The sequence below is a fragment of the Neopelma chrysocephalum genome, unplaced genomic scaffold, assembly GCF_003984885.1.
Source record: "Neopelma chrysocephalum unplaced genomic scaffold, ASM398488v2 Primary Assembly neopelma1_44, whole genome shotgun sequence".
Lineage (NCBI taxonomy): Eukaryota > Metazoa > Chordata > Aves > Passeriformes > Pipridae > Neopelma > Neopelma chrysocephalum.
In genome coordinates this window covers 3,004,038-3,030,228 of record NW_020897703.1, presented here as the reverse complement: position 1 = coordinate 3,030,228, position 26,191 = coordinate 3,004,038, and the positions used below count along the sequence as shown (strand labels likewise).

At 39.4% G+C, this 26,191-nt stretch overlaps 1 protein-coding gene across 1 annotated transcript in view; it reads left to right on the top strand.

The window, feature by feature from the left end:
* Nucleotides 1–16,820: 16,820 nt before the first annotated feature.
* Nucleotides 16,821–26,191, top strand: part of SLC40A1 (solute carrier family 40 member 1) — a 16,536-nt gene continuing 7,165 nt past the window's right edge. Inside the window, exons 1-5 of the mRNA XM_027678090.1 lie at nt 16,821–17,010; nt 17,196–17,263; nt 21,549–21,708; nt 22,540–22,655; nt 22,976–23,102. Of these exons, the coding sequence (XP_027533891.1) occupies nt 16,971–17,010; nt 17,196–17,263; nt 21,549–21,708; nt 22,540–22,655; nt 22,976–23,102 (511 nt within the window). The 5' untranslated portion in view covers nt 16,821–16,970. The remainder of the gene's footprint in view (nt 17,011–17,195; nt 17,264–21,548; nt 21,709–22,539; nt 22,656–22,975; nt 23,103–26,191) is intronic.

Genomic DNA, 26,191 nt, shown 5'->3' with positions numbered 1-26,191 from the left:
ATATACTTGGTGTTATTCAATCTGCTTTTAGATTTTCAAAACTGAAGGTTTTTTTGTTTGACAAGGCTGCATGGTGCACACAGCTGATGAAGAAAGCTGAAGATTTGACTCCAGGTACTGGACAATTCAGTTTTTAGCCACTGCAAAGTTGTGAGTGTCTCATATTCTGATGCTGAGGACAAAGCTGATTACTGGTGATAAGAGTTTTGTGTTCTAACATGCAGATAGGGAAGTGATTTGAGGGAGTGGGGGAAGAGAAGGTTTGTAGTATTCAGCCTCTTCCCAGCAGAGCTTCTAATGACAGGTTACACCATCTACTCTGCTGACATTGCTAGCCCTATGCAGAACATAAATGAGGAAATACTTGCTACATGATTGGCAAGATGATTGCTAACAGTGTTGACAGTAATTATCTGTCTGATCTAACACTTCACTGGTAGTGTATGTTGGATGTGTGGGAAAATTTATTTACAACTGTATCAGACCTGGAAAAATGGTTGAACGAGACATCCAAATAGTAGGGGTTGTTGCCTCTTTTAAATTTAATTTTATAAGAGAAAAAGAACTGATGGGTGGTGGGGTTGTAATATATTTAGAACTGAAAATATTTGTATTGGACACAGTGGGTGAAATGCAATGCCACAGAAATTCCTAGTTTCAAAACGCTGATTTTTTTTTAATAGACTAATTTTCTGAGCACTAATGATATTTTTTGTCATAGGGCACAGTAGAAAAAGGAGAACAAAATTCCATGCTTCATTAGGTGTCAGAAAGGAATTGATTCAAGCCCCTCAGTCTCCTTCTGTACTGGTGTGTACAAAAGCAACAGTGAGTTGCCCATCTACTGAAATCTGCTCTGTAGTACTGGCTGCTGTAGAGCAAGGCCAAAATGTCAGGCATTTAGATAAATGCAATGGATCAAATGCTGCAGGATCAAATGTTCATTTTAAGAAATCAACAGCAACAACACAATGGCACAGTATCTTGTGCTAGCTGCTAAGTATTAAAACAATTTCACAAATACCAGTGCAATCAGACTTGTCTTGTATCAGAAGATAGGCAATTGGCAAGGCTAAGCTTTGGTTATCATCTTCAGTTTTGAGGCTTCCACTGTGCTAATTAGCACGATTAATTAAAGATAACTGAATTCCCTGAAGTTCTCTGCATTTTTATTTTAGCATTAGAACATTTTTGTTTGGTTTTTTTTCTGCTGAAGCATTTGCTACAGTTTTGGCTGAGAGATACAACTAAAAGGAAATCTCCTTAGGTATTAATACAATTAATTTTTAACGATTTTCTAACTAGTTAATCTTTAAAAGTAAGACTGTAGCATAGATGTAAACAGGTCTTTTTGCAAGGTTTGTTTTTTAAATATCTGTCAATTTCTGATTAGCAGAATAGATGGCATTTGTTTGCAAATGACCTCATCCATAAGAAAATGATTTAGCAGCATTTCACAATTTAATTCTTTATAGTTTGCTTCTCATCAAACAGAGTGTTCTGTGTGTTTGGATCGAGTAGTTCTTACTGCCTGTGGAGCATCTTCTCTATGATCCAATAGCAGGCAAAATATTTCTGGTAAACTCAGCACTTGAGATGAACGGGCTGAGGATATTTTTATTTGTTCCATGTGCTATTATCATTTTATGTTAGACTGTACTTTTAGTTCTTCATATTTGAAAGTCATTAAGCAGGCTTCCTGCTTGACTTTAGTGCCGTTGCTTCATGTCTTTATTTGCCTATTGTTTAATTGTAAAATAAAACTTTACCTCTGAGAATTTTCATAAATCCTCACCCACTCTGCAAAAGGTATGAAGTAATCTCCATTTCCTGGCCTAAATTATTGCATAACACCGCAGTGCACAGCAGTGGAACAGCTGCAACATCCTGACTGAAAATTCTGCATTGTGTCTGAGGAGGGAGTGTGGTGTAATCAGGCCAATATTCTGCCCTTGAGCACACTGCAGTGTCCACAGAATTATCTAAAAAACGCCAGCTTCGGACAGGAAGGATTATTAATTGGAGGAACTTTCCTGGGTTACTCAGCCAGGTTTAGAGTGTACATTATGAAAGGCTCTTACTAGGCAGTAGCTTTATCTAGCAAGCTGTTTTCCTGCAAATAGAGATTTGATGACAGACCAGAGTGCCACACCTCTGTGCATAGGTGTGGGAAGAACATTTATCATTGCATTGTTTGGGACCCAAATGACGTTGCTGATTTTTAATTTGCTGAGGTGCTGGGCAGCCTGACCTCTGCCTCAGAAGGCTCATTGGCATACCTCAAAATGAATAAAAATCCATATCATGGAGTATCTTGCTGTCCTTTTCTATCTCCCTAACTACTTAACTACTTCTTCCATTGCTGTTGCTCTTACTTTGGCTCCCTGCAGTTCTCAGGGTGCAAAATATGCAGCCAGTTACTCCAGTTACTGTCAGTTACTGTTTTGTTGGTTATTTTGGCAGGAATGCTTGTACAGCTGCTTCTTGTCCTTCATAAAACATCCCTGGGGACTGAAATCCTTGTTCTGATGACAGCGAGAATGTTTTCAGATTGTCCTGAAGTCAGGTGGATGCTTCTAAAATCACTACACTTCTGCGTTTTAGCCTACAGAATTTAAATATACCAACTGTGGGACTGTTCATAACATGACAGTGCCATCAGCTAATGCTTTACAATCCCCTGAACAGAGGAGGGGGGTTAAGTTTATAGCACAGCATCACCTTCCTTGGGTTTTATAATGCCGCAGCAATTCCAAAGTGCCACTATCAATGAGGATGAAGCAGGATCAGATAGAGGAAATATCTGGGAACTGGAAGCATTAATTAATGTCTCAGATGAGATTGAAGAAGATGCAGATGAGAACAGTGGAGCGGTGGAGCAGGTTGTCCAGGGAGGTTTTGCAGTCTCCAGCCTTGGAGGTTTTCAAGACCTAACTGGATAAACCTTTGAGTAACCTGATCTCATTGCTGACCTTGCTTGGAGCAGGATATTAGACAAGAGACCTTCTGACCTCTTTTCCAACATGAATTGTCCTAGTATTCAAATCTTTGAGATCAAAAAAAAATTGAAGGTGTCTAACAACTCACAAGGCCCATAAAACCTGCCACAATGTGGCCTGATGTTCACCTGCAACCTCTTCCTTTAATCAGTGTCCCTTCTTTCCAGTGAGCCTGCTCACATCTACCTCTGTTAGATGACCTGTATCTGTGGGGAATGCTACCTAAACCCCATTTCCTATATTCACTGCTCTGCCACAGACTCCAATACAAAAACTGTACTTAGCAGTTGTCCCCAAGGCTGCAACAGAACTTCTGTTGAACGTGTGTGAAGTAATACTGCAGAGAGGAGAGAACAAGGACAGTATACACCATATTCACTGTATTTGCAGGAAGCCTTATTTTCTTGTGCGTGTTCAGGTACTGAAGTTAATTTCCTTACTTCTTTCATGCTGACAATACTACTATATGTGATGAATTAATCTGTTTTCCTATCTTTCATGCTTTTATCACACTGTGATAGAAAAAACTTTCTGACCTGGCCAGTCAAGCCACTTTACTCCACTTTACTCCAGTTCTTTAATTTCCCTTTTTCTTCTAACACCTAAAATAAATGAATTGCATCTTGCATTTCAGATTTTACTTTTACACATCCTGTTTTCCCTCTTGTCCCCTCTGTTCAGCAGATAAGCCTTTGCTCCTGCAGCTACGTGCTTTGCTGTACTGCTGCACAGTCCCTGCTCTAACAGCTTCACTTTATCTCTCAATCCATGTGCAGATTGCTCACCAAAAAGCTGTTGCATATCAGAAAGAACATGGCAAGCACAGTGGGAAGGCACGGAGAGGGCTATGAAGGGAAAGTGATGTCTGCCTGAACTTAGCACCTCTTTGTTCACTGCATAAGGATCTTCTTTCCTTGGGAGAACTATGGTATGGTCAGACACACTGGGTATTAACTGGTCAGTAGTTTTCAGTGTGACAAGCTCCAGTGCTGTTAGCCAGTTTTTTATAAACAAACAAATGAATAAATAAATATAAAACTAGTGTTTGAATTACCCAATACTTAGCTCTGTCCAACTGCTTTGTTTCCTGAAGAGCACCCAGCACTGTGGACAGTGTGGAAACATATGGTTCAGATATTAACAGTGTGACTCCTCCACACAAAGAAGAAATCATGACACATGAATCCTGCAAACTGCATGCTTTCACCTTGGATTTTAAGAAGTGCTCAGCATCCTGCCACAAAGGAACCTGACTGGTACCACTGGGAGAGGAGCTCAGCTGAGTTTTAGTCCTTTTGGTTGTCTAATTTTTAGTACACTAGATCTGTAAACTGAACCACACGTTTCCTACAAAAACAATTCTCAACAAATAGCCGAACACAATTAGTCCAGAGAACGGGCCTCCTTCTTGTGAGCTCTCTGATTTACAATGTCACAACTAATAGAGTACTGGGTGCTAGGCCTCTGCCATTGTTCCATTCAGTTGATAAAGTATCATCACCTTATAATGGTCATTGTTCTAATACCACCCTGGGCACAATAACATCACTGTTCCCTGTCTCCTGCTCCCTGGCCTCCCTGTAGAGTCAAACTTTATGCAGGATGCATGTGGGGAAATTAATAAAATGATTTGTTGAATGCTGTCTCCATTTTCAGGTTTTCAGAATAGCTGACTGACTTTCATGAATTTAACCTCTTAGTGACCTGTTAGTTATAATTAATTGTAACTCATAAAATAATCCTCATTGTGTAGATGAGGATATAAAACCAGACATGACTGCATATGACAGTGCTGTGAATTTACTGTGCAGGACACTATTCATCCACAAATTTTAGGAGACTTTAGAAAATATCTTTTTTTTTATGGCACGTGAAACTAAGATAAGATACGCACTTGATTAGAAAGACATAAAAAATAGAGTCTGACCAGTGGATTCTCACTGTACAACCACTGAGCTGCTGATAAAGGAAAACATGCCATACTATTGGTATGTTTTCCCTGGAGTTAATAGCATGTTCAGCATTACTGGTAGGTATGGCAGCATAAAGCTCAACATGGGCTGCCTGAGCATGTACTCCATTTTCCAGCCAGGCTGTGTAGCTTCTGCTCAACTCACTGCTGCCAGAAGTAGATTGGTGTGAGAGACTGCATTGTAGGTGCCCCCTGCATCAGGGACAGAGAGCCCCAGGCAGGAGGGATCCAAGATTACTGGTTAGCAAACTGCTGTATCATTTCATTTTGGTATCAGTAGGGAGAAAGCAGTGAATTATCAGTGGTTCCATCCAACTTTCAGTTAAGCCACTCAAGCCACAAAAATATTGTTGTTTTTCTTTCATATTTAGATGTGAATGTTTGGATGTAATGACACTTCTTACAACTTCTCAAGTGATGTTATATGTGGTGTTTTGAAATTGGAGATACAGTCTGTTTGTTTTTAAACTAGCTGTTATTTTGTTTGTTAAATAATTACAACTTGCTGTCTTTTTTTACAAAACCTATATGTATGCTTGGTTGTGTTCCCATTTGAACATCTTGCAGAGATGATAAATTATTTTTCACTGGATTTTCCTAAACTACAAATGTATTAAGCCTTAAAAGCAAATTTTGTTCCAGAATTTAATTATATTTTTATCTTTCAGCAAGTTTTCTAGTTCTCCTTAGAATGAAAATCCAGTTTACTCACTTATTATGTACAGTAGAAGCAGAAGTGGACCAATCACTTCATTGTACATTTCATGTACTAATTCACATTGAATAGCCATCTTTTCTATTGCTGTAATAGATCATGATAATTCAGTGGCAATGCCTGACCAAACAAAGCAAATCTTAATTGGCAACACACTAAAAATACAGTTCAAAATTATTTATGAAATCATTTGTTTGAATAGTTTACAAATAAACTTTATTTCAGGATGGCTACTGAGCTTTCTCAATTGAGCTTTCTTCTGTGACGCAACATTACCAAATCAGGTCAAGTTGTTGTGATTTCATAGATAGTTGAATCTATAAAGCCTGACACACAAAACTTTAAATAGACTCATATTAAAGACAGACATATTGAGTTGGATAGAAATTACAGTTTGTTTATGGCACCCATAAAACATTAATGGCCTAACAGCTAAGACTGTTTCGCCGACCTGAAAGACTTCAGCCTAGAGCAGAGGAATCATTAGGGAAGGTCAGTTTGAGGTGATTTTTATAAGCATATTTTAATAATACAAATTGTAACAAACACCCACCATCAACACTTACTTTGATGCTAAGGTAGAAAAACGGCCCTAAAAAATGGTCCCAACTTCAGTGAGCTGATGACCAGTGCTAAATGTATTTGTCACTTTTTTATAACTTGCCAGCTGTTATTATTTGTACTTGAAAAAGTGTTTATCAGATGTTTCTGTAGATACACAATAATAGACAGTCCTCTATACACCATTTAGTCTTGGAATCTAATCTGACAATCAGTTGGGCACATGATTAACTTTAGATGATAAATAGTTGTACACATATGATTTGCTTGAATCAAACATTAGTTAAACACAGAGTGTAATAATAGGTGAAAATAGGTAGAGAAGAGAGTAGGTGGCAATAGCAAATGGCAATTTTTTGTGTGCCTTCTGTAAGTATAGACTGTTTTTGCTGAAAATGAATGAGCAACTCAGTTCCATGCCCTCCTACTGTGAATTTGGCCTTTCATCTTCAAAGCACTTTCCAAACCTTCATTAATTATCTTTACAACAGTCCGTAAGGCTAATAGATAAATGCCAACCTGCTTATGAGAAACTGAAACATAAAGGTGGAGCCATTGGTTGGCGGCCACATGGTGAGTCAGCACTGAGGGTAAGATCAAAATCCAGAAGGGCCTGGCACCCGGGCTGCTGGTCAGTCGCTGCATTCAGTCTCTTTCTCAGTCTTGTCTTCCTGTGTGCCCAAGCTTTAATTTTTATTTTTTCCCCTTGCTTTCTTCCCATTTGCCTTCTACTTCCTGCAAGCCCCACTGGAGATCAGATCATGTGCTCACTGGCAGGTACAGTTTTGAATTTTCTTTCTTCCCTCATCCTTCCCTACTTAAGGAAATGCCCAGCCTTCTTGTCCCACTATCTTTGGCCTGTGCATTTTAGAGAAAGTAATAAACCTTGAATTGACAGAATCTTCCATTTGTTGATTTGACAGATCAGAGCATAATTATGTAATTTTGCTGATTGAATGGCTGTACCAAACAAATCACAAGAATGAATCTCATGTCTTGAATGAGTTAATGAAATACTTCTTTTGATGTCTTCCTGTAAATCACCGAGTCTAGGCACCTATACAAAATGTTAAGGATCTGAACTATTTTATTCCAAATAGTGATTCCCACAGCCCATATCCATGTATTTAGTTATCTAAGAATAATGATTGTGAAGACAGGCATGTTCCCTTGGACAATTTGGAATGATTCTCACCTTCCTAGTGAGTAGCTTCTTTGGTTACAACCACAACCTGTTAGTCATTGCAACAGCACAAGCTCATATATTGTAGAGACCTCATTTTCTTCTTTCAGTCAGGACTGAAAATCAGTCTAAAAATCAGTCAGGACAAGTTCCCCATTAAGACTCCATCCAAGGGTTCTGTTGGCTCCAAGGGATCATGTTGGAGAAAGCTGCGTAAGGTCAAACTCAGGCCATACAAATTGCAACTAAGTCATAGTGTTTCTGTTGGTCAGCTGTAGGGTTTTCCAGTGGAAAATGCTGGACACAAAGACTGAAGTAGATTTGGGAAAACTGAATGTGGCTCTCAATCTTCCTGAACCTCAGCTCTTTTCCAGTCTCGCTGTAAAACCTAGTGCAGAGGTGCTGCTGAGTCTCAACATAGAAATACTGGCAAAGTACTCTGAAAAAAAGCCCAAAACCTGCCGTACTAATAAACACATGCCATCCTAAAGATCCAGCAGCCTCAGTAAGGTTTTCAGAGAGTAAGAATTTGATCTGTTTTTCTAAATTTAGACATCTATTGTCATCTGAGATGACAGAGGGTATCCTGTTTGCCACCCAGTTACACCTCAGAAGAGCCCAGGTCTCTTTACAGGATCTATGTTGTATCTACCATTTGGATGTTGTAGTTTCACAGAGCTCTCTTGAAATAGTTGCCCATGTTTAAGGAGTTTATTTTGACCCTATGTAACAAGTAGTCACTGAGCAGTTTTTCATCTAAAGTAATCACTGTCTCGAAACTTGTTATTGACAAAGCATAAACAAAATACTTGTTTTGCAATGGGAGGTACGAAATTGATTGCTGGCAATAAGAATGTGGTCAAAACAGAAAGACTACAGAAGAAAGGAATTCACAAATGAAAAACCTGTGCTCCTCCAGATGGATGTCAATATTGTGTAAATAGACATTAGTTAGAGGTTTAATTGTGACAAAGTTGTCTTTCATAATTATATGTTACAAGGACTCTTCTGTTTGTTCGCAAGGTTAAATACATCACAACAATGCTCCTGACCATGTCTGACACCCAGAATTGCACCTTCACTTAAGAAACATCCTCTGCCTTGTTTATCCTATGTAATTTCCCAACCACTTTGGAGCCCTATACTTAATTGACTTTGGCATGGACTCTCATCCTGAAAACACTTGGAAGCACGTGCATAATTAACGTTTGACTATTTCTACTGAATACAGTAATGGGCAATTATGTGTTTTATAGGACTGAAGACATAATTAGTAAGCTGCCCATAGATTTAAAAGACTACTTACTTGAAATTTACCTTGAAAAGCAACTTAAGTCAACCTCTTCTGCAGTGAAGCAAGAGCCCTCCCTCAGCCACAGCTGAGGTCGGAAAAAAAAAAAATCATTACACTACATTAAGAGACAATTTAAAATCCATTGATCTTGCCATTGTTTTACTTTTTCTATGTGCGAACCCATGCAGGGTAGTTTAAGAATATAGCTAATATACAGTGTACTGGCACTGGTATTTGCAGTATCAGTAATATACAGACTTTGTTAGATTTTTTCCTCCTCATAGTTGTTTTAAGTTGTTTGAAAATATTTTCTCTTTTTCCTGACACTATTATGCCAGGAAAGGATTCTTGCTACGTCACATTTGACTCACATGCCAGGCTTCATATGACCAGGGCCTTATGATGTTGCTAATTGTCCATATCAGTTCCCTTAATTTATTAATGTTTGCTCTCCTGATGTGCAACATCTTAGAGATCCGATTGTGTTTATTATATAATTTAACCTTGATTCGAGACCCCTGGTGGCCTAGTGGTTAGCGTGCAGGACTTTCACTGCTGCGACCACGGGTTCGAGTCCCCAGTCTCCTGGCCTGATGGAGGTCGTTAGCCCTGTGTGGCCATCCATCTATGAGAAGGACACTCTAAACAAACCTACGTCCTGAGGACCTCACTGCCATTGTCCAAGCTTGCTTGGCCCCGGCAGATGAACCTTAGGATTAAAGGGTGGGCTCAGTTCAGCGCAGGCTGTGTCTCACCTAAAAAATCCATTGCGCAGGCTGGAAAGGTAAAAAGACCTTTCCTCAAATCTTCGTTCGCGAAGATAGGCCATTATATATTATATAAAAACCTTGATTTAAATTGAATTGACTCATGAGCAATTCTTCTGTAACATCTAGGTATATACAACCCTTCCCAAATTCAAATCAACGTTGTCTTCTCAAACAAACAGGATGAGTTTTTGACCATTTCTTCTTATATGCACTGACTCTGCTCGGAGGATCTTTAGTGTGATCTGTTTCCTCTTGTCCTATTGCACCTCCAAGGAGAATTTGGCTCCATCTTCTGTGTATCCTCTGACAGTATTAAGATGTGTACTGAGCCTTCTCTAGTATGGACAGGCCCTGCTCCTTCAGCCTTTCCTCTTATATGGTGTGCTCCAGCTCCCTGACTATCTTGGTGACCCTTTGCTAAACTCACTCCAGTATTTCAATGTTCTTCTTGTCCAGAGGAATGGTCACAGTACTCCAGGTGCAGTCTCACAGGTGCCAAATGAGGGAAAGAATCAATTCCCTGGACCTCCCAACAATGCTGTTGCTAAAACAGCTCAGGGGTCACTTGGCCTTCTTTGCTGCAAGGACACACTGCTTCATGTTCTACTGATCCATGCTCAACTTGTTGTCCAGCAGGCTTCTCTGATCCACTACTTCTTGTTTTTAAAATTTTCAAAGGGCATTTACATTGGGACCTGATTTCCCTAATTATTTAGATGTATCACGATTTAGGCCACTGAGCATGGTTGTTCCATGAAAAATTGTACTTTAGCCAACTATCTGGGTTAGGATAACAGATCATTTCATCCATTTGGGAGTGCTAGCCATAATAACAGGGTGGAGAAGTTTTAGATAACAGCAAGCTATCAGTCATATTTGTGTTTTCTTGTTCGTCGATTTAAGGTACTGAGTAGATCTGTATTTAAGATTTTGGGAAATAAAAAAAAAGAGCTCTGTAAAAAAACCTGTAAGCCATGTTTGCAGCTCTGATAAAGCAGTGCTTGCACAGAGCTGAAACTGAGGGCTAAGAGCACCACTGTGGCCAAAGGCTTTGAAAAACTTTCAGAGGCAGAGGAGTTTGCGTGTTGTCCCTGTGCACAGTGCATAAATATACTGGTGCCAATAGATTCCATGAACCATTTTGGACATTGGAGAGGTCTCCTCAGCAGCATCTCTGTAATATGATTCAGGCCAATGGGTGTCATTAATTGAACAGAGAGAATGCTTCCTGTGGTATTACCTAAACTTTCACTACAGAGAAGTTCGAAAATTAACAAAATATTAATATGAAAGTTCTTATTAGAGCCTTTATACAAGAAATTTCAGAGCAAACTTAAATTTTCAGGTTTGGTGTGGGGTTTTTTTTCTTAATTTTTAAATTGCTTATTAATGCTTGCTACGTTTTAAGCAAATAGCCTGAAGATGGACAGAGCTTCCTATGGGAACAGGTTTACCTGGTTGAAACAATAGTTGATGTTTACTATGTTAGTGAAATCATATAGCATTGGTTATAAGAAGGTACCTGATTGAGTCTGATGGCTAAACTACTCATCGAAAGCTAAGGCCAGAATTTATGAGGATTGAAAGCTAAGTAATTGTACAATGATGGCTAATTACCAGATTATTTTGTTGTTGTTATTATTATGAATAATCGATACAGTGCTAACACCGAAAGATTATATTAAAGATATTGCAGAAGTAGAAAAGATGGCTTATTAATTCTTAATACAATATGGCAACCTAGTTAATCACTGTCTAACATCAAATACAGTCAGATGGTAGCATGAGGTTTTTCTTGTACTCATAACTGAGTATAATGTCAGAATCATCTCTGCAGGTTTTGCTAAAGATGTATTTGGGTAAGTGTCCTGCCCCAGCACAGAGCCCTTCTGTCTATGGGCACAGGATTCCACCTGCAAGACCAATGACTACGAAACTGATGGCTGTTGAGGTGGATGTTATTTCTATAACTGCAGAACAGTTCAAATTAATGATTTTATTTGCTGACATATACTTACTTCATCATGTAATTCTAAGTACTTCCTATACTTTATGCTTTGCCTTCCAAAAAATTACTTTCAAGGTGTGGCTAATTTGAACATAAGTGTATATTGGTCTCCAAAGACAAACATGTTTTTATGAAGACTGTTCTAGGAGACACCCAGAAACAGAAATTGATAGTGCAACTGAAGTTCTTCCTTTTTTCTGCTGTGGGACCACTGATAGTACAGATTGTTCAGTTCAAACTAAGGGCAGGTCAAAAGAAACTTTTATTCCCTGGTCCACTTCTATTCAAAAAAGTTTTTCAACATTATCTTAAATCTAGTAATTTTTTGATTGTTTTTTTATTTCATTGAAATCAATGGAAACTAAACATGTGCCTGAAGTTAAAAATGTGGTTTTCAGTATTTTCTTGGCATAGAATCAGAATAAGACATTGCAGAAAGGTGGACAGGGATGTCAAAATCTGTCTGTCTTAGAGAGGTCAACCATAATCTCCTACAAGGGTTGTTCAAGAGAAGAATGCATACTACTTATAACAGGGTTTCTTCTTTAAGGGGTACAAATACTGTCTGACTTGCTTTCACATTTGATTTTATTGTAGGTACCAAAATTCCCGAACAATGAATTAAGGAGTAAAGGCAAAATTCATAGGTATTAGATGGCTGTGGGGAAAATAACAAATCCCAGTGTTTTCATACTGTTTACTAAAATACACACGGGAAACAAAATTCTGTTTATTAAGCATTGTTGTATTCTTTAGTGGCAGAACAATGATACCCTGTAGAAGTCAAACTGCAGTAAGTTCTAATGAAGAAAACAAACCAAATGAGCTCAAATTGCAGATAGACTGTTATCTGACCCTCCAGACTCATTTCAGCCTCTTCCTCAACACAGTGTTCCAGTTCAAGTAAATAATTCCCACTCTTGAGAATGAAAGTGCCATATGATATAGGGAGTTTGCAGAAATGTTACTCCTGACATTTGGGTGCAAAACATCCACTTATCCCTAAGTAGATGTGATGTCTTCTTTTCTTTTAATTACTTTTTTCTCATTTGGTACAGGATGTTTTCCTTATTTGTGTTTAGGGTACAGTGTTTTCTTATGACTGAGGAAGATTGGACAAAAGTATTCTCTCCTTGAATCAAGCTGTCACACAGAACACATGATTTTAAGCAGCTGCTCACTAGTTAGGCTGTTGCTTGAGCATGTGAGCACAGAGCTGGGTCAGCCCCCCTGAGCTGGAGTTCAGTATAAGCTAGGTAATTTTACCCTCTCGAAATAAACCTCTCAATTCTGAATTTGCTAGAGCTTCTGGATGGTTTTCTCACAAGAGTTTGTCAAAGGAGTCTAGTTCTGGTCCTGAAAACTCAGGTTAAAATGACTGTGGTCTGTCATCTAGCCCTGAGAGACAGGGGCTGTCACTTTGAAGTCTGAGCGAAACAAATCCAATAGGAGCATTACACTGAGCAAGTGAGAGGGAGTAGGCATTTGCTTAATGAACATTAGTAGATATAGATATTCAAATTGCTGACATGTAAGTGAAATGAACAGTTTTGGAGTAAAAAGCATCTCTTTTGAAAGGAAGCAGTAATCCTAAAAAACCTGGAGGACCTTTCTCCACCTCATCTCTGCCCGTTTCTTTCTGCAAGAGCATTGCAACCTCTGAGTGTCATCTGATATGGGGATGGTAGTTCTGAGAGTTGAATGTGTGGGGTTATGAGCAACAGAGCCACAGCTTTCTGTGCCTGAGTCATGGCAGGGGTCAGTGCAGCAAAGGCTTTTGTGCTTCACCCTTCAAAAGGCACAGATTATATATATCCTTTCCAGTTTTGCTAGGCCTTGTGTGAGCTACATGAGTAAAAAACCACTTTGCACACCAAGAGGTGCATCTTAATGAAGAGTGGTAACATCATGATAATTAAACTTCATGAAACCTCTCAGCTGAGTGTAAGATCTGAGCGTGCATGAGGTCTCACTATGATTCACACCTCTTTACTTAAACCCTGATGACAAATGTGGGTATTATTCTGTAAAATTGCTATTGCTCTACATTCAGTAGCTCTATTACAAGGACAGTGCTTAAAGAAGTTGCCACTGATGTGGGCAGTTGTTTAAAGCCAAAATATATCCTCTCTTATGTTTTAAGACATTTCTTTCCTGGAAGCATATCTTTGAATATTCTTCACATCATAGTTATGCATTTACCAATAATTAAACCATTTTCAGTTGTTTACATCTTATAGTTGAATTGTTGCCCTTGTTGCCTGACAAACTGAATATACTATAACTTTTTTTGGTTCTAGACAGCTGTCTTATTTTAGAAATATTTGGGAGAATGTCTCTGTTTTTTGAATGAAATTATTTTTTTATATTTTCATCATAAATTTAACAATTCTCAAACCTAATTCAGTAGTTATATTTCTTCACTCAAATAATAATTAGAGAGATGACATTAACAGTATATTTCTTAGGAAGTTTATGGAATTTATCCACTGAAAAATTTAGGCTAGGAAGACTGTAACATAAATATATGTCTTTTTAGTTCCAATCCCACTTTTTGGTCTCCATTTCCACTCTGCCAGTGGCCATTAGTCAGGCCTGGTCTCAAATCTGCAGCTGTCCCATTATGTATAATATTGTTGCAAGACTGCTGAGTCGGGGCTACACCAAGTAAAACTGGTAACTCCTCTTGTGTAGCTTCCAGCTATTAAACACCTCCCTAAATGCATCAGAAATCTGTAAGTGTTGTGGTGAAAAGACTCCGGTGAGCCAGGCAACTTGAAAAAAGAGCTGCATCTTTAAAAATATTCACAAGGGTTTCACAAAGCAATCGAATAAAACTTGGATTTAGGTGGAGTATTAATAAGAATATTTGGGACTTTTTTAGGTGTAAAAATCAAAGTGCTCAAGCTACCGTATCAGTATTGTAAAGAATGTTCTGTTATCCCCTGTTCGACAGGGAAAGAGACCTGAGCTCAGACTCACTTTAAGGAGCACGTGGGGAAACATTATCAGCGAAATGGTGGCAAATTCAGGAGAAAAACTATGGATTTTCCCTACCTGCCAATTCCCCTGCTTTAAGAAGGAGACAAATGCTTCATAAATCCAGAATGGCCTTTTAGCTCTATATCTAGAACCTCTGGACATTCGGCAGAGAAATTCTTAGAAAAGGGTATAATATATATGGCTTTGGATATAAGAAATTCTGGATGATACCTGCAGGTAGTAGGTACCCTATATCATGTGTGCAGTGGCTCTGTGTCTGAGACGTGTGACAAGAAATCCCAGAGAGATATACCAGCCACTGCTTTTTAAATTTCGAAGGATGGTAGCTATGTTTTCATTGCCTTTTCTCATACCTTAAAAATCATGAAATAAAAAATCATTACCCAGTAGAAAAAATGACAGAGATGATGATTTCATCCAAATAATTCAATGCACATGTATAAAGTTCAGTGAGCATTCAATCAGAAATTATTATTTCAACTCTAATTCATCCACATTGTTCTCTATTAATAAAAATAGGATCTAACCAGCAGTACTGTCCTGGTAAGTGTTCCTAGTGTTCCTGGGTGGACAGTGAATCTCTGTAGGATCCAGTTGTGCTGCTGTATTAGGTATGGTACCTGACAGGCCAGATCAGACCCCAGATCCACCTAGTCCAGTAACCAAACCGTAACAGTGGCCACAAGTGCCACCAGGGACAGGGGTGGAAAAGATGCAAGTCAGATGTGTTGGACCACAGCAGGCATCTGTCTCACAGTGCTCCTCGAGACTGTGTGCTGCCTTACTGCTGAGACAAGAGTAACAATCAGGTGTTAGACCCAAGTTATTCACGCTGCAATTGTCAGTAAAAATGCAAGCACTGACACTTAACAGACTTTAAACCAACTAAATATCAGTTGATTTTGATACACAGTCGGGTTTTTTATTTAATACGGGCTAATAATATTTAAAATGTTGTGGTTTAGGAAAAATAATTTACTTTTTAGCTGTTAGTAAAGAAGAATACAGTTTAAGCAGTAAGGCTTTGTAAGACAAGCCATCAAGAAAATTTCCTCTGCTGTTGATGCCAATCTGAGAAAAAATTTTCTCTATTTTTAAAGAAACATACCATAAAATAAAACCACTTAACTCACCTAGGATAACCAATCCCACTGAAACAGCAATTTTAGGCTTCCTATGAATTTTTATATGAATTTTTATTTCTGATTTTTTTTCCCCAAGGTCTAGTTCCCTTTATGCAAAGCATAATCCATGATTCACGCATAGAAAATCATCTAATTGATGCAAGAAATACTTTGAACAAGATCACAGGAATGGCAACACCAGAACAGATTATTGGTCTTTTATGTCAGGCATTTGCTTCTGGGATGGCCTATATACTTGGAGGGGGGAAAATCCCAAAACAAAACAAGACCGAAAAAAACCCCAAAACAAAAGCAATTTTACACATATAGGAGGCAACTTTGCAGTATTACACATTGAAAAAATCATCTGGCAGCCAAGAGCAATCATTATGTTTTCAACTGCACAAGGACAGATACTTCTTAAATATTTTTATATATCCTGGAAGAAAAAAAAAAAGAAAGAAAAAAATAGCTTATTGTACACTTTGACTGGTTTTAAGTTCTATAAAAATGCAGGGTTTGGTGGTGGTCAGTACCAAAAGTAGGTCACATGGTCCGCAAAAAAAGTATTTATGGTGGGCATTTATGATGCCTGAGCCAGCACCGAAAGAGTGAATTCTGCACCATCTTCACTAGAACAGAATGTTATTTCAGTTAAATAGCTTAATTTTTGGTACTTTGCTTAGTTTTTTTTTTCTTGAAAGCTCTGAATTGGGAGCAAGCACTGTCATTTGCAGGTGTTTCAACCGCTGGCTTGTGACACTTGGCGCTTCCCTTACAACCCCAGCTTCTTGGCGTAACTGCCCATCCACGAATGTCACGATTTCTGAACCGCTGTAAACACCACGGCAACAGCAGAGAGCCCAGCCAGGGGCGCGGCTCAGGGGCCCAGCGCACAGCAAAAAAAATCACCTCGGCGTTGTGCCGCTTTCTGAGCGGCGCTGGTGGCCGCTGGGTCCCCTCGCCGTGACCGAGGCCTCACACACACTCCCGGCCCGCCGCTGCCCGCGAGGCGCCGCTCCCGCTCCCCGGGCTCGGCGGCGGGGCCGAGGCCGCCCCCGGGAGGGGCCGGGCTGGGGCGGGGCCGCCGCCGCTACAAAGGGCGGTGCGCGGCCACTGCCGAGCCCGCAGCCTCGGAGCCTCCGGCAGCCCAGAGCTCCGAGCCGGGCGTCGAGCGGCGCTCGGCCCCCTCCGCGGCGGAGCGTCCCCGCCGCCCGCGCCGCATAAGGCCAAGGCTTTCCGACTTCAGCTACAGTGCTGGCTAAGTCGGGGAAGGCAACACGGAGAGAGCCGCGCGTCCCCCCCTCCTGTCGGCAGCGGGCAGCGGCGGATCGGGCCGGCATGGCGCGGGCAGCGGAGCCGCAGGGCCGGCGGCGCGGCGGTCAGTGCGGTCCCGCGGGGCCCGGGCGCGGGGGGGGCTCCGGACCGCGCCGTGTCCCCGGGGCGGCTGCGCTCCGAGCACCGTGTCGGGTCCCCCCCACGGTAGCGAAGTGTACCCGGTGCGTGCCGAAGTGCGGTGGATGTGCCCGCATCTCCTTTAGCATCTGTTTCTTGTTTCTCGTTTAGGATCTGTGGTTGCCTATTTTACGTCTGCAAAGTTTCTTCTTTATCTTGGGCATGCACTGTCCACTTGGGTAAGTAAAATATCGGCCTGGTAGAAGTAGGCTTTTATTAAGTTGTCCGTGACTTACCTGAGTTTTACTGGTAGTTTCCAAAAAATCTTCACAAAGTAGCACATCATTAATTTGTCTGTGACTTACTTTAGTTTTACTGGTAGTTTCCAAAGAATCTTCACAAACTAGCATATCACACGAAGACAGAAGTCTCATTACAACACCTCACTGTTAAGTCTTCATAATCTTTACGTGATATGTTGCAGTAGATTCAGGTGTAGTGCAGAGTAGTGCAGTACTCACTTTCTGGAGGGCCTGGTTCTGTACCTTTTTGTACTTTTAAATAACTACAGAACCAGTGAGACTCCTTACAGAGGAGCAGAGAGAGAGATGGTCCATTACAGTCCATGTATCTGAAGGACTTGTATATTTACTAATGGGAAATACTCAATGTTTACAATGGACCCATTACTTCTTAGTAAACCTGATGACAGTGTCAGGAGATGTCTCTTTTTCTGTAAAAACGTTTGCCTTCTGAAATGCTTTCCTTCTGTGCTAAAGTAACTCATTACACCAGCTTTTACTCAGTTGAAGGATACTACAAAAACCCAAACACCACCTATATGTACTAAAAAATAGACAGTCTGGTTCTATTCTATATAATAAAATTAAGAGTATTAAGTCTCCATATAATGGCTTGATTAAAAAAGAAGTGAAAAATTCTCCCCTAATATTCCTTGTTTTGCCTTTTAGTCCTGCATTTGGGTTCTTTTGATGTGTGCATTGGGCAAATGGCTGATCTAAAGTTACAGTACTGCTTGCCTGATTCTGGCAGCTTCTTGCTTTCACTAACCTAAAGGGTCGTACTGACGTTTCTGTTAGTGGAAGAAGACTTTGAGTGGTATCAAACGCGTGTTTAAACAAGTGCAGTATTTTGGCAGTTGTTAATATTACTGAAGGAGCTGAGTGGTGATGTTTCTGTTTGGTTTGCTGCTTTTTAGAGGTCAGGGTTGTTACCTGCAACAGTTTTTGTCAGTCATTCCCACGAACCCTGCTTGCTCCCCTCTGACAAGTGCTTCGGAGCTTGGCAGTAGGGTTGCTCTCAGAGTACATGGGTAAAGGTGACAAAGCAGAGTTTGAGAATAATATTGCACACCATAACAAACATTAGACTGCAAGATATCTATTCAGCTGTTTAGCAATATTAATAATGTACTCCTGGTAATGTTCTGGTAGTTTTTGTGATGAAAATCTTGATTCAAAAACCCCTGACCAAGCCTGCTGAAACAATCTGCTGAAATAACAGAAATACATCTTATTTTGTATCTCCTAAACTTTGCTATTCCTGTACTCTAGAGGTTTTTGGTAATAGGAAAAATAAACAAATACCCAAATCTTTAGAACTCCAAGTAATAGGTCATCTCTGTTCTAGAATGGCTCTGCCCACAATACAAAACCTGATAGAAATGGAGTTTTACTGTAACTGAGGGAGCTAATTAGGTTTCTGTGTTACTATGCCATTCCTAAATAAAAAGAAAAACCTGTAAATGATTAAACATGTCACATCTCAACAAATGTTCAGACTTGAACAAAGTCTAGACTCCATCGGGCTCTGGCTGAGCAAAACATTTGAACTGTGCTTGGCCTCAGGGATGTGCTCTGCTGAGCTGGAGTCTCAGACCTTATTGTATTTAATCCATGGCTGTCAATCCCTCAGCAGTAAAGAGGGAACAGGATGGAACTGGGTTTACCTTGTTGCTGCCAGGCCTAATGCTTCCCACAAGGTCAGTTGGTTGCAACTTCCCAGCTTTATCTGTGCCCCTCAGACATCAGGAGGCCTGTCAGTAGGTAGTAGCCTGGCTTCTGCTTAACTTGTTGGCCTCAGTTCTGAGGTGGGATTGTATATGTTCCATTTGGGATGATTATAAGGATAATTATAAATAAAGAAGAGGAAGAACTGTATTTAAAAGGATAGTGAGGCTAAACATCTGTAGCCATTTAGAAGTTTTGAAATACCCACATTTTGAAGTGGGATTAAGTATATATAATCAAGGATTTGCCTGATTCTGAGGACAATGTTTGCTGCTAAGTTTCAGTAGAGCCTACTTTGAAGTTATGTACTTGCTTCAAGCCTCTGTAATTCACTAATATTGTTCTTTTATGACACTCATTGATCTTTGCTTGCTCTTTATGGCTTTTAATTCTTGAAAGAAACTCATGCTTCCAGGCTGGAACAGCTTTGGTTACCCCAAGAATTGTCTCTCTGGATTGGCCTGATCAAAATATTCTGAGTAAATGCATTGGATAAGGTTGAGCAATGTTTAAATGAACTATATAGAAAAATCCTGGTTTCACTGGAGTCAAAGGAACCTTCCCATGAGTTTCAAGTGAGATTCAGTTTTTAAACCTGACAGTAGTGTCTGGCACTGACTTTCTCATGCTTAGTTTTTTTTTAAAATGCCTTTTTCATCTTGTGAGAATTAGGCAGCTGAAACATCTCTACATAAAGAAAAAACCCAAACTTCTGTTATGAAATGTTCTGGTGAAAGCACATTTTTGGCTCACTTTTCTAGCTTAATAAACAGTTATACAGGCTGATCAAAACTTAGTTCATCCACCTGCATGTATTTTAGGTGAAATACTTTAAAGTACCACCTCAGATTATATTAAGTGAATTACTGACTTGGGAAATTATATCCCTGTGGATTTATTGCTGGGATATTTTCTATATATTTCTACTAACTAACCACGGAATATAAGTGGAACATATTTACAGATGACTTTAGGTGGATCTCAACTGAAAATTGGTTTATTATATGCGTGAGGGGACATAAAAGATAATCATGCTTGTAGTAGGATTTTTCATTGGATTTAGTTAAAAATCATACAAAATACCCAGAGTTTTTCTTTGAACAGATGAAATTTTTCTTTCTACATGATTGGAGTATAATTTTTTTCTGCCTATGGTTAGGGAAACTAAATATGAAGGTTTACACATTACAGTGTTTACAGAAACCTCCTTCAGGGAGTTTGGATAACATTAAAAAGCAAATGCTTTTTGTATCTGTACTGTATTGAAGACTTTAATCAAAGTGCAGTTATTTTGACTCTCCAAATAGCATGCTTTATATATATGTCTTGATTGCTGTGGTACATGATAAGTTAGATTTGGCAGGCTTTGTTTTTTAACAGTACTTATATTTTTACAGCTCCCCCAGCCCTTAAGAATATTTGAGGTCCTTAGAAATTTGTACTATTTGCTGTATCACCTAGCAGTTGTTTATTTAAGATAAGGCAGCAGAAGAAAACAGTTTTGTGTTTGGTTTGTAAAAGGGTAATGTTAAGGGGACCCTTATTAAACAACCTATGTGCCTTAGAATAGTATGAATGATTTCTATTCATCTGCTCTGTTACTAAAACATAAAGCATTTTCTGTCGTTCATTTCTTGCAATATATTAAAAATAAAGTGAGATATGACTCCCATCATGTGACAGCTGAAAAACCCCATGTATTCATTAGCAAACCTGAAAATGTTTTGAATAGTGTGGAAATTAGTTCACTTGAACTTGTTTAGCAATTTGGGCTCCCTTTTTGTACCTGTAACAAGTGGTATCAGAACATGAAAATGTATTCTAAGCACTAGGTTAAACTAGCAATAAGTTAAATAGGCTGAACTAGCAATGAGTTTACAATAGGTTAAATGAGCTCTGATATTCTACCTCTGAGTAATATGCCAATGCTTAAGATGAAAATAGCTGAAGTCTGTTGACTTAGGAAACTTGAGTTAACATTTATCCATGTCTTTCCTAAATTGTATGACTTGCTTTCACTTGACTAATTCTTGTGTTTTAAAACAGCACTGAAGCTTTGATCGTCTAAGAGCAAACTGTTGTCTCAAAGTTATTTAAATAGTGTCAGTAATCAGTAAATCTGTTGTTAATATTTGATCTGTGCTGGGGAATTTGTGTAAGCTTTTTGAGGCTTGTTGGATGTGGCTGGTAATTGACTTGATCCTGTAATACTATAAAAAAAATATCTGGGATTTTTGGATGTGGTGTTACAAGCTGTAACACTTGATTAGGACAGATGATCTTAGTGATACTGGGATAAAATCAATGGTGACAGGATACAGTAATAAAAAAAACCCAAAACAAAACCAACCACCCCCACTCCACCCTTGCATGCGTAACAAACCTTTATTTTCGTACAGACTCTTTGTCAGGGCGTTAGTAAAATAGTAAACCTGTGTGCTTGCAGAGTGCAAACAGTAATGCTGCCTGTGTGTGTTCTCTGTTACTCTCGCAGGGAGATCGTATGTGGCATTTTGCCGTGTCCGTATTCCTGGTTGAACTCTATGGGAACAGCTTACTCCTGACTGCGGTCTATGGACTGGTTGTGGCGGGATCTGTTCTTCTCCTGGGGGCCCTTATTGGAGACTGGGTGGACAAGAACTCCAGGCTCAAAGGTTAGATGTCTAGAGCAGGTTATTTACTTAAGGATGGATCAAATTAATGTTAAAGCTGATAGAGTTAATTCCTCGAGTCACATACGGGAATGGGGTTTGCTAATTTCTTTACAAAAGGGCGGAGTGGAGTTTGAGTGGTGATGGTTACACAAAGATACTGTCTAAGATAGGAGGAAAACAGTTTTAAGTGGTGATTATGTGTTACTCAGGCTAAACCTGTGTGGTATGGAGAGATGCATGGAAATGCTGAAGATAAAAGCCCACAACTTTTACAGACCAGGCTCTTTACAGTCTAACACTAACATACACTTGCATTATTTGTTGTCTTCTGTCAGGATACAAACATCTTTCACTTCAGTGTAAACACACAGTGTATTTGCATAATACATATTTTAAAAATGTATGCTCTGGCCTGTTATATAAAGAAAAGGGCATCAAGTTCTTCATATGAATTTTTACTTTCCCAAAGTTTACAAAATAGCATCCCATCCATCCATGGTAGGTTGAAGATAAGTTTTAGAGGTTTGAGCTAGGCTTTTACTACTGGAAAGACAGTATCAGCATTTAAACAGAGACTTTGATTGAGAAAAGACCTGCTTGGAGTGTGAATCAAGAGCTACAAGGTTACATCAGACATTAATTTGTTTCTCTAAGACAATGGAAGATTAAAATGCAATATGAAGTAGGCTTTTGCTGCTTATATTTTTAGAAGACTAGGAAAATAAAATTATTTAAGGAAACTGTGCATGTTCCTTAATTATGTCTTCCCTAAGGTTATAGTTAGCTCATTCTTATTTCATAACTATTGTTCTCTGTTTTGATTTAAAACAGTGGCCCAGACATCCTTGATTGTACAGAATGCATCTGTCATCCTGTGTGGTATTATCCTGATGATTATCTTCTTGTTTAAGACACAGCTCTTGACATTATACCATGGATGGCTTCTTGTGAGTGCTTAAACTTGTTAATAAGAAATTAATTTACAAAGAAACTTTGGGGAGCATGGGAGATGGATGAATTTTTATTTTCCTCCAATCTGTTTAGACATTCCTGGGAACTAAAACTGGCAAATGAAATTTAGCTTGTTGGGTAAACAGAGATGATTGTTTTCTGCCAGGAATTGTAAAGTAGACTTGATCTTGTTTTGTGTGAATAATATTGCCAAAATGTGTGGATTCAAATGTAAAAGCTTTTTCTGCTTGTGCGGGAGGTGGAGATTTCTGTTCATCGATTTTCTCATGTTGTAACTCTTTCCCCCCCTCTCTAGACGATGTGCTATATCCTGGTTATCACAATAGCAAATATTGCCAATTTGGCCAGCACTGCCACAGCAATCACAATTCAGAGGGACTGGATTGTTGTGGTTGCAGGGGAAGACAGAAGCAAACTGGCAGGTGAAATATGTTGCCTTTTTAATACTTTACATGTCTTACTTTCCAAGCTTGGGGTTTTTTTTATTTTTTTTTTAGACTGGAGTTTCACAGATATTAGTGCATCTTTGAGTTCCAGATATTATGATAAAACATCAAGTAAAGGGGAAGCCTTTATTTTGCTCTTCCTTGCTCTGACTGAGATCAGAAATTACTGTTGTGATTACAATTCACTTAGGCATCCCTAAACTTGTTTTGTCCTCCTTTTAGACCTGCTGCAGATCTGTCAGGAAAACTAGTCTTGCTGAACAAGCCAAGTGTTGCAATACTTTATTTTTAGGTCCCTGGAATGAAACAGAAAACTCTTGCATAACTGGGCTCCTCTCATAGGGATCCAAGAGGTACATGAGAATGAAGTCCAGAACATAAGTAGGTGGATCAGGATATTGCCAGTAGGTAACACTGTGCATGCAGACACATTGGAAATCTTGTATTTCTTGAGCATTAGATGTCTTAACTCAGAGCTGTGAACACCCTTCTTCAGTTGTCAAAGGAAAGCAGAGCTTCCAATTCCATCTGATACTTTTAATCTTTGACCACAGACTTAATCATCTTTTTTTGCCTAGAAAATATTTTTACTTCCCTCCACCCTTTCTTGCATAGTAGCACTAGTGCTATTAGAAGAGAGAATGAGTTCTCATTCAAATTCTACTGCAGCTTCGTAGTCATGACACTACTTGGAGTTTGGGAACCTCCCCAAGGATGCATTGAACCTGTCTCTGTTGGGGGTAATCTTTGCCCCAAGGCAAATCACACCAAGGGGTGTATGATGGATCTTGGGCTCTGCTGCTCCTCTGACTGTAACAGACAGTGTGGGAAACAGCACTTTTGCAGTGAATTTGATCAGATTATATGGGCTCTGAATCAACCCCATAAAGGGACTTAAGCCTTCTCAGAGAGAGGAACTGATACTGAACTGCAAACATGGAACAGAGCAGCCTAACATTGCCAAGACATTTATAGCTTACTAACTCTGCAACTAAAGTTAGTCTGACACAGTTGAAATACCTCCAGGCCTAGATAGCATTTCAGCTTCTGGACTCTGATTTTGTATGAAGTTGCTAAATTGCCCATAAAGTTCGGAGTCCTTTTAGGGATTTGAATCCTGTATTCCAGATTTTTACTTGATGTTTATCTTCGGTGAAGGAATATTACTTACCCATCTTATCCAGGAAAGGCTAATTCTTAGATGCATTGAAAGTGCCATACTTTAATTTTTCAGTGTACAAATTTTCCCCTGTAGTCTTTTATTCTGACCTCGCTGTCCCTTTCTAGGTCATGCCTTTTATAGGGCAGCAGTACAGGTGAACTTCCTTCATGCATGTGAATCACAGGTAGAAAAATAGCAGCTGTCTGTAAGAGTCTTAGTTTTAATAGTTCTTGTTAACCTTTCTTCCTGTGTCAGATCTTACTCAGCAAATCATCTCCCCAGTGCCTGTCCTGCATACCACAGCTGAGATAAGGCACAGACCACACCTGCAGAGAACTGCCTGGGAGGCAGTCCTGCCTCTTCACTGCTCCATGGCCTTGGACACAATTGTATGACCCCATATATTTTGTACTGAAAAATCAGGCAAGAGGTTACTCTAAATTCTCATTCAAAAACAACCACTGAATTAAGCACCTTAGTTCAACAGATTTATCTAAAAGATCCCTTCCAGGCTGAATAGGGTTGTTTTGCGTTTAATCATGATTTAACTTGGAGACTTGAAATTCCCTGACTTAAAATAATGAAGTGCCACCATTGACTTTGCAGCAGATACTGTTGTCCATGTCTGCTCTGTTACCTTCCCTCAAAGAGGAGCCTAAGTTATGCAAGTTAGTGGAGTAGGGAAATAAAAAATTCCCTTGGCTTCCCCTTCTTCATTGCCATTGATTAGTTTTCCTATTCACTCTTACTTTGTACCTTTCCTGAGTGGAAATATTAGCCTTCCTCAAATACTCAAAAAACAAAGCTCAGTTCTTGGAATTCCTAAAGCAAAGTATTATGCAAGCATCTAACTTAATTATTTGACTGAGGGTTAACTAGATTAACACTGAATTGACTTAGAATTTTAAATAGAATAACATAAATGTTTCTTTGAATGGCAAGGAATAATTCTCAATAGGTTCAGTAAAGCAGCTTCATACTGATGTACAGTTTCACTTGTCCTTCAAAAGCTCTAATTTCATAGTAGGACTCTAAAACGGGCTTGAGATGTATATTCTAAGCAGCCTGAAGCCCTGATATGTGAAACCATTGAGTGTCAAGCAACCTGTAGGAGTGGAACAGTGGCACTACTAATTGGGAACTCAGAGGAGCCTGGAGGGTTTAATGACACTGAAGTGGCTAAGATTGAGGAGGGTGAGACATCCCCTCCCAGCAAATGGAAGATGCATTTGTTCTAAGAATGGACTGCTTGTTTTGACTGTAAACATCAAAGAGTGGAACAGAAAGGAGCGAGGACTTTGCTCAGTAAGATTTGAAAATGCCTACAACTGCCATCAACCAGTGTGACTCAACAAGGAAAGGTAAAGCCATTTCAAAGGTCTGCTGCTATCATGGTCGTACTGTTGTCACCAGTTGTTAGCAGTAAGTGAAGGAGACTAAGAAATATGTGTTGCAGTATTGGGAGATAGTTTCAGCAACTACTATCTTTACAGGAAAGAATTCTACTTTATGGGATTGCTGGAATTGTGCATGCTAGGTTTGAGTGTTACAGAGATAGACTTAGGAGTCCACAAATCACTATCGTGATATGTAAAGGTGATCTGATCTCATGACCAGCAGTTTTACCTGCAGAATTACAGTTGCAGTGTAAACCCAGCATGCTAAACCTAGAAGACCTCATGCAGGCAAAACTGGCAGGAGTAGGGATTTGACTTAGAAACACCTTGGTTGATGGCAGTAAACTTAAACACTGAAGGTGCCTCTGGTTACTCCTGTTGGAACCACTTACAGTCAGAGCAAGACTACTCAGCTTGATGTTTGTGCGTGTATAATCCACTCTTATGTTAGTGAATATTTAACTGTAAGTGTTCTGCAGTTATTTTATATCCTCACATAATTTCTG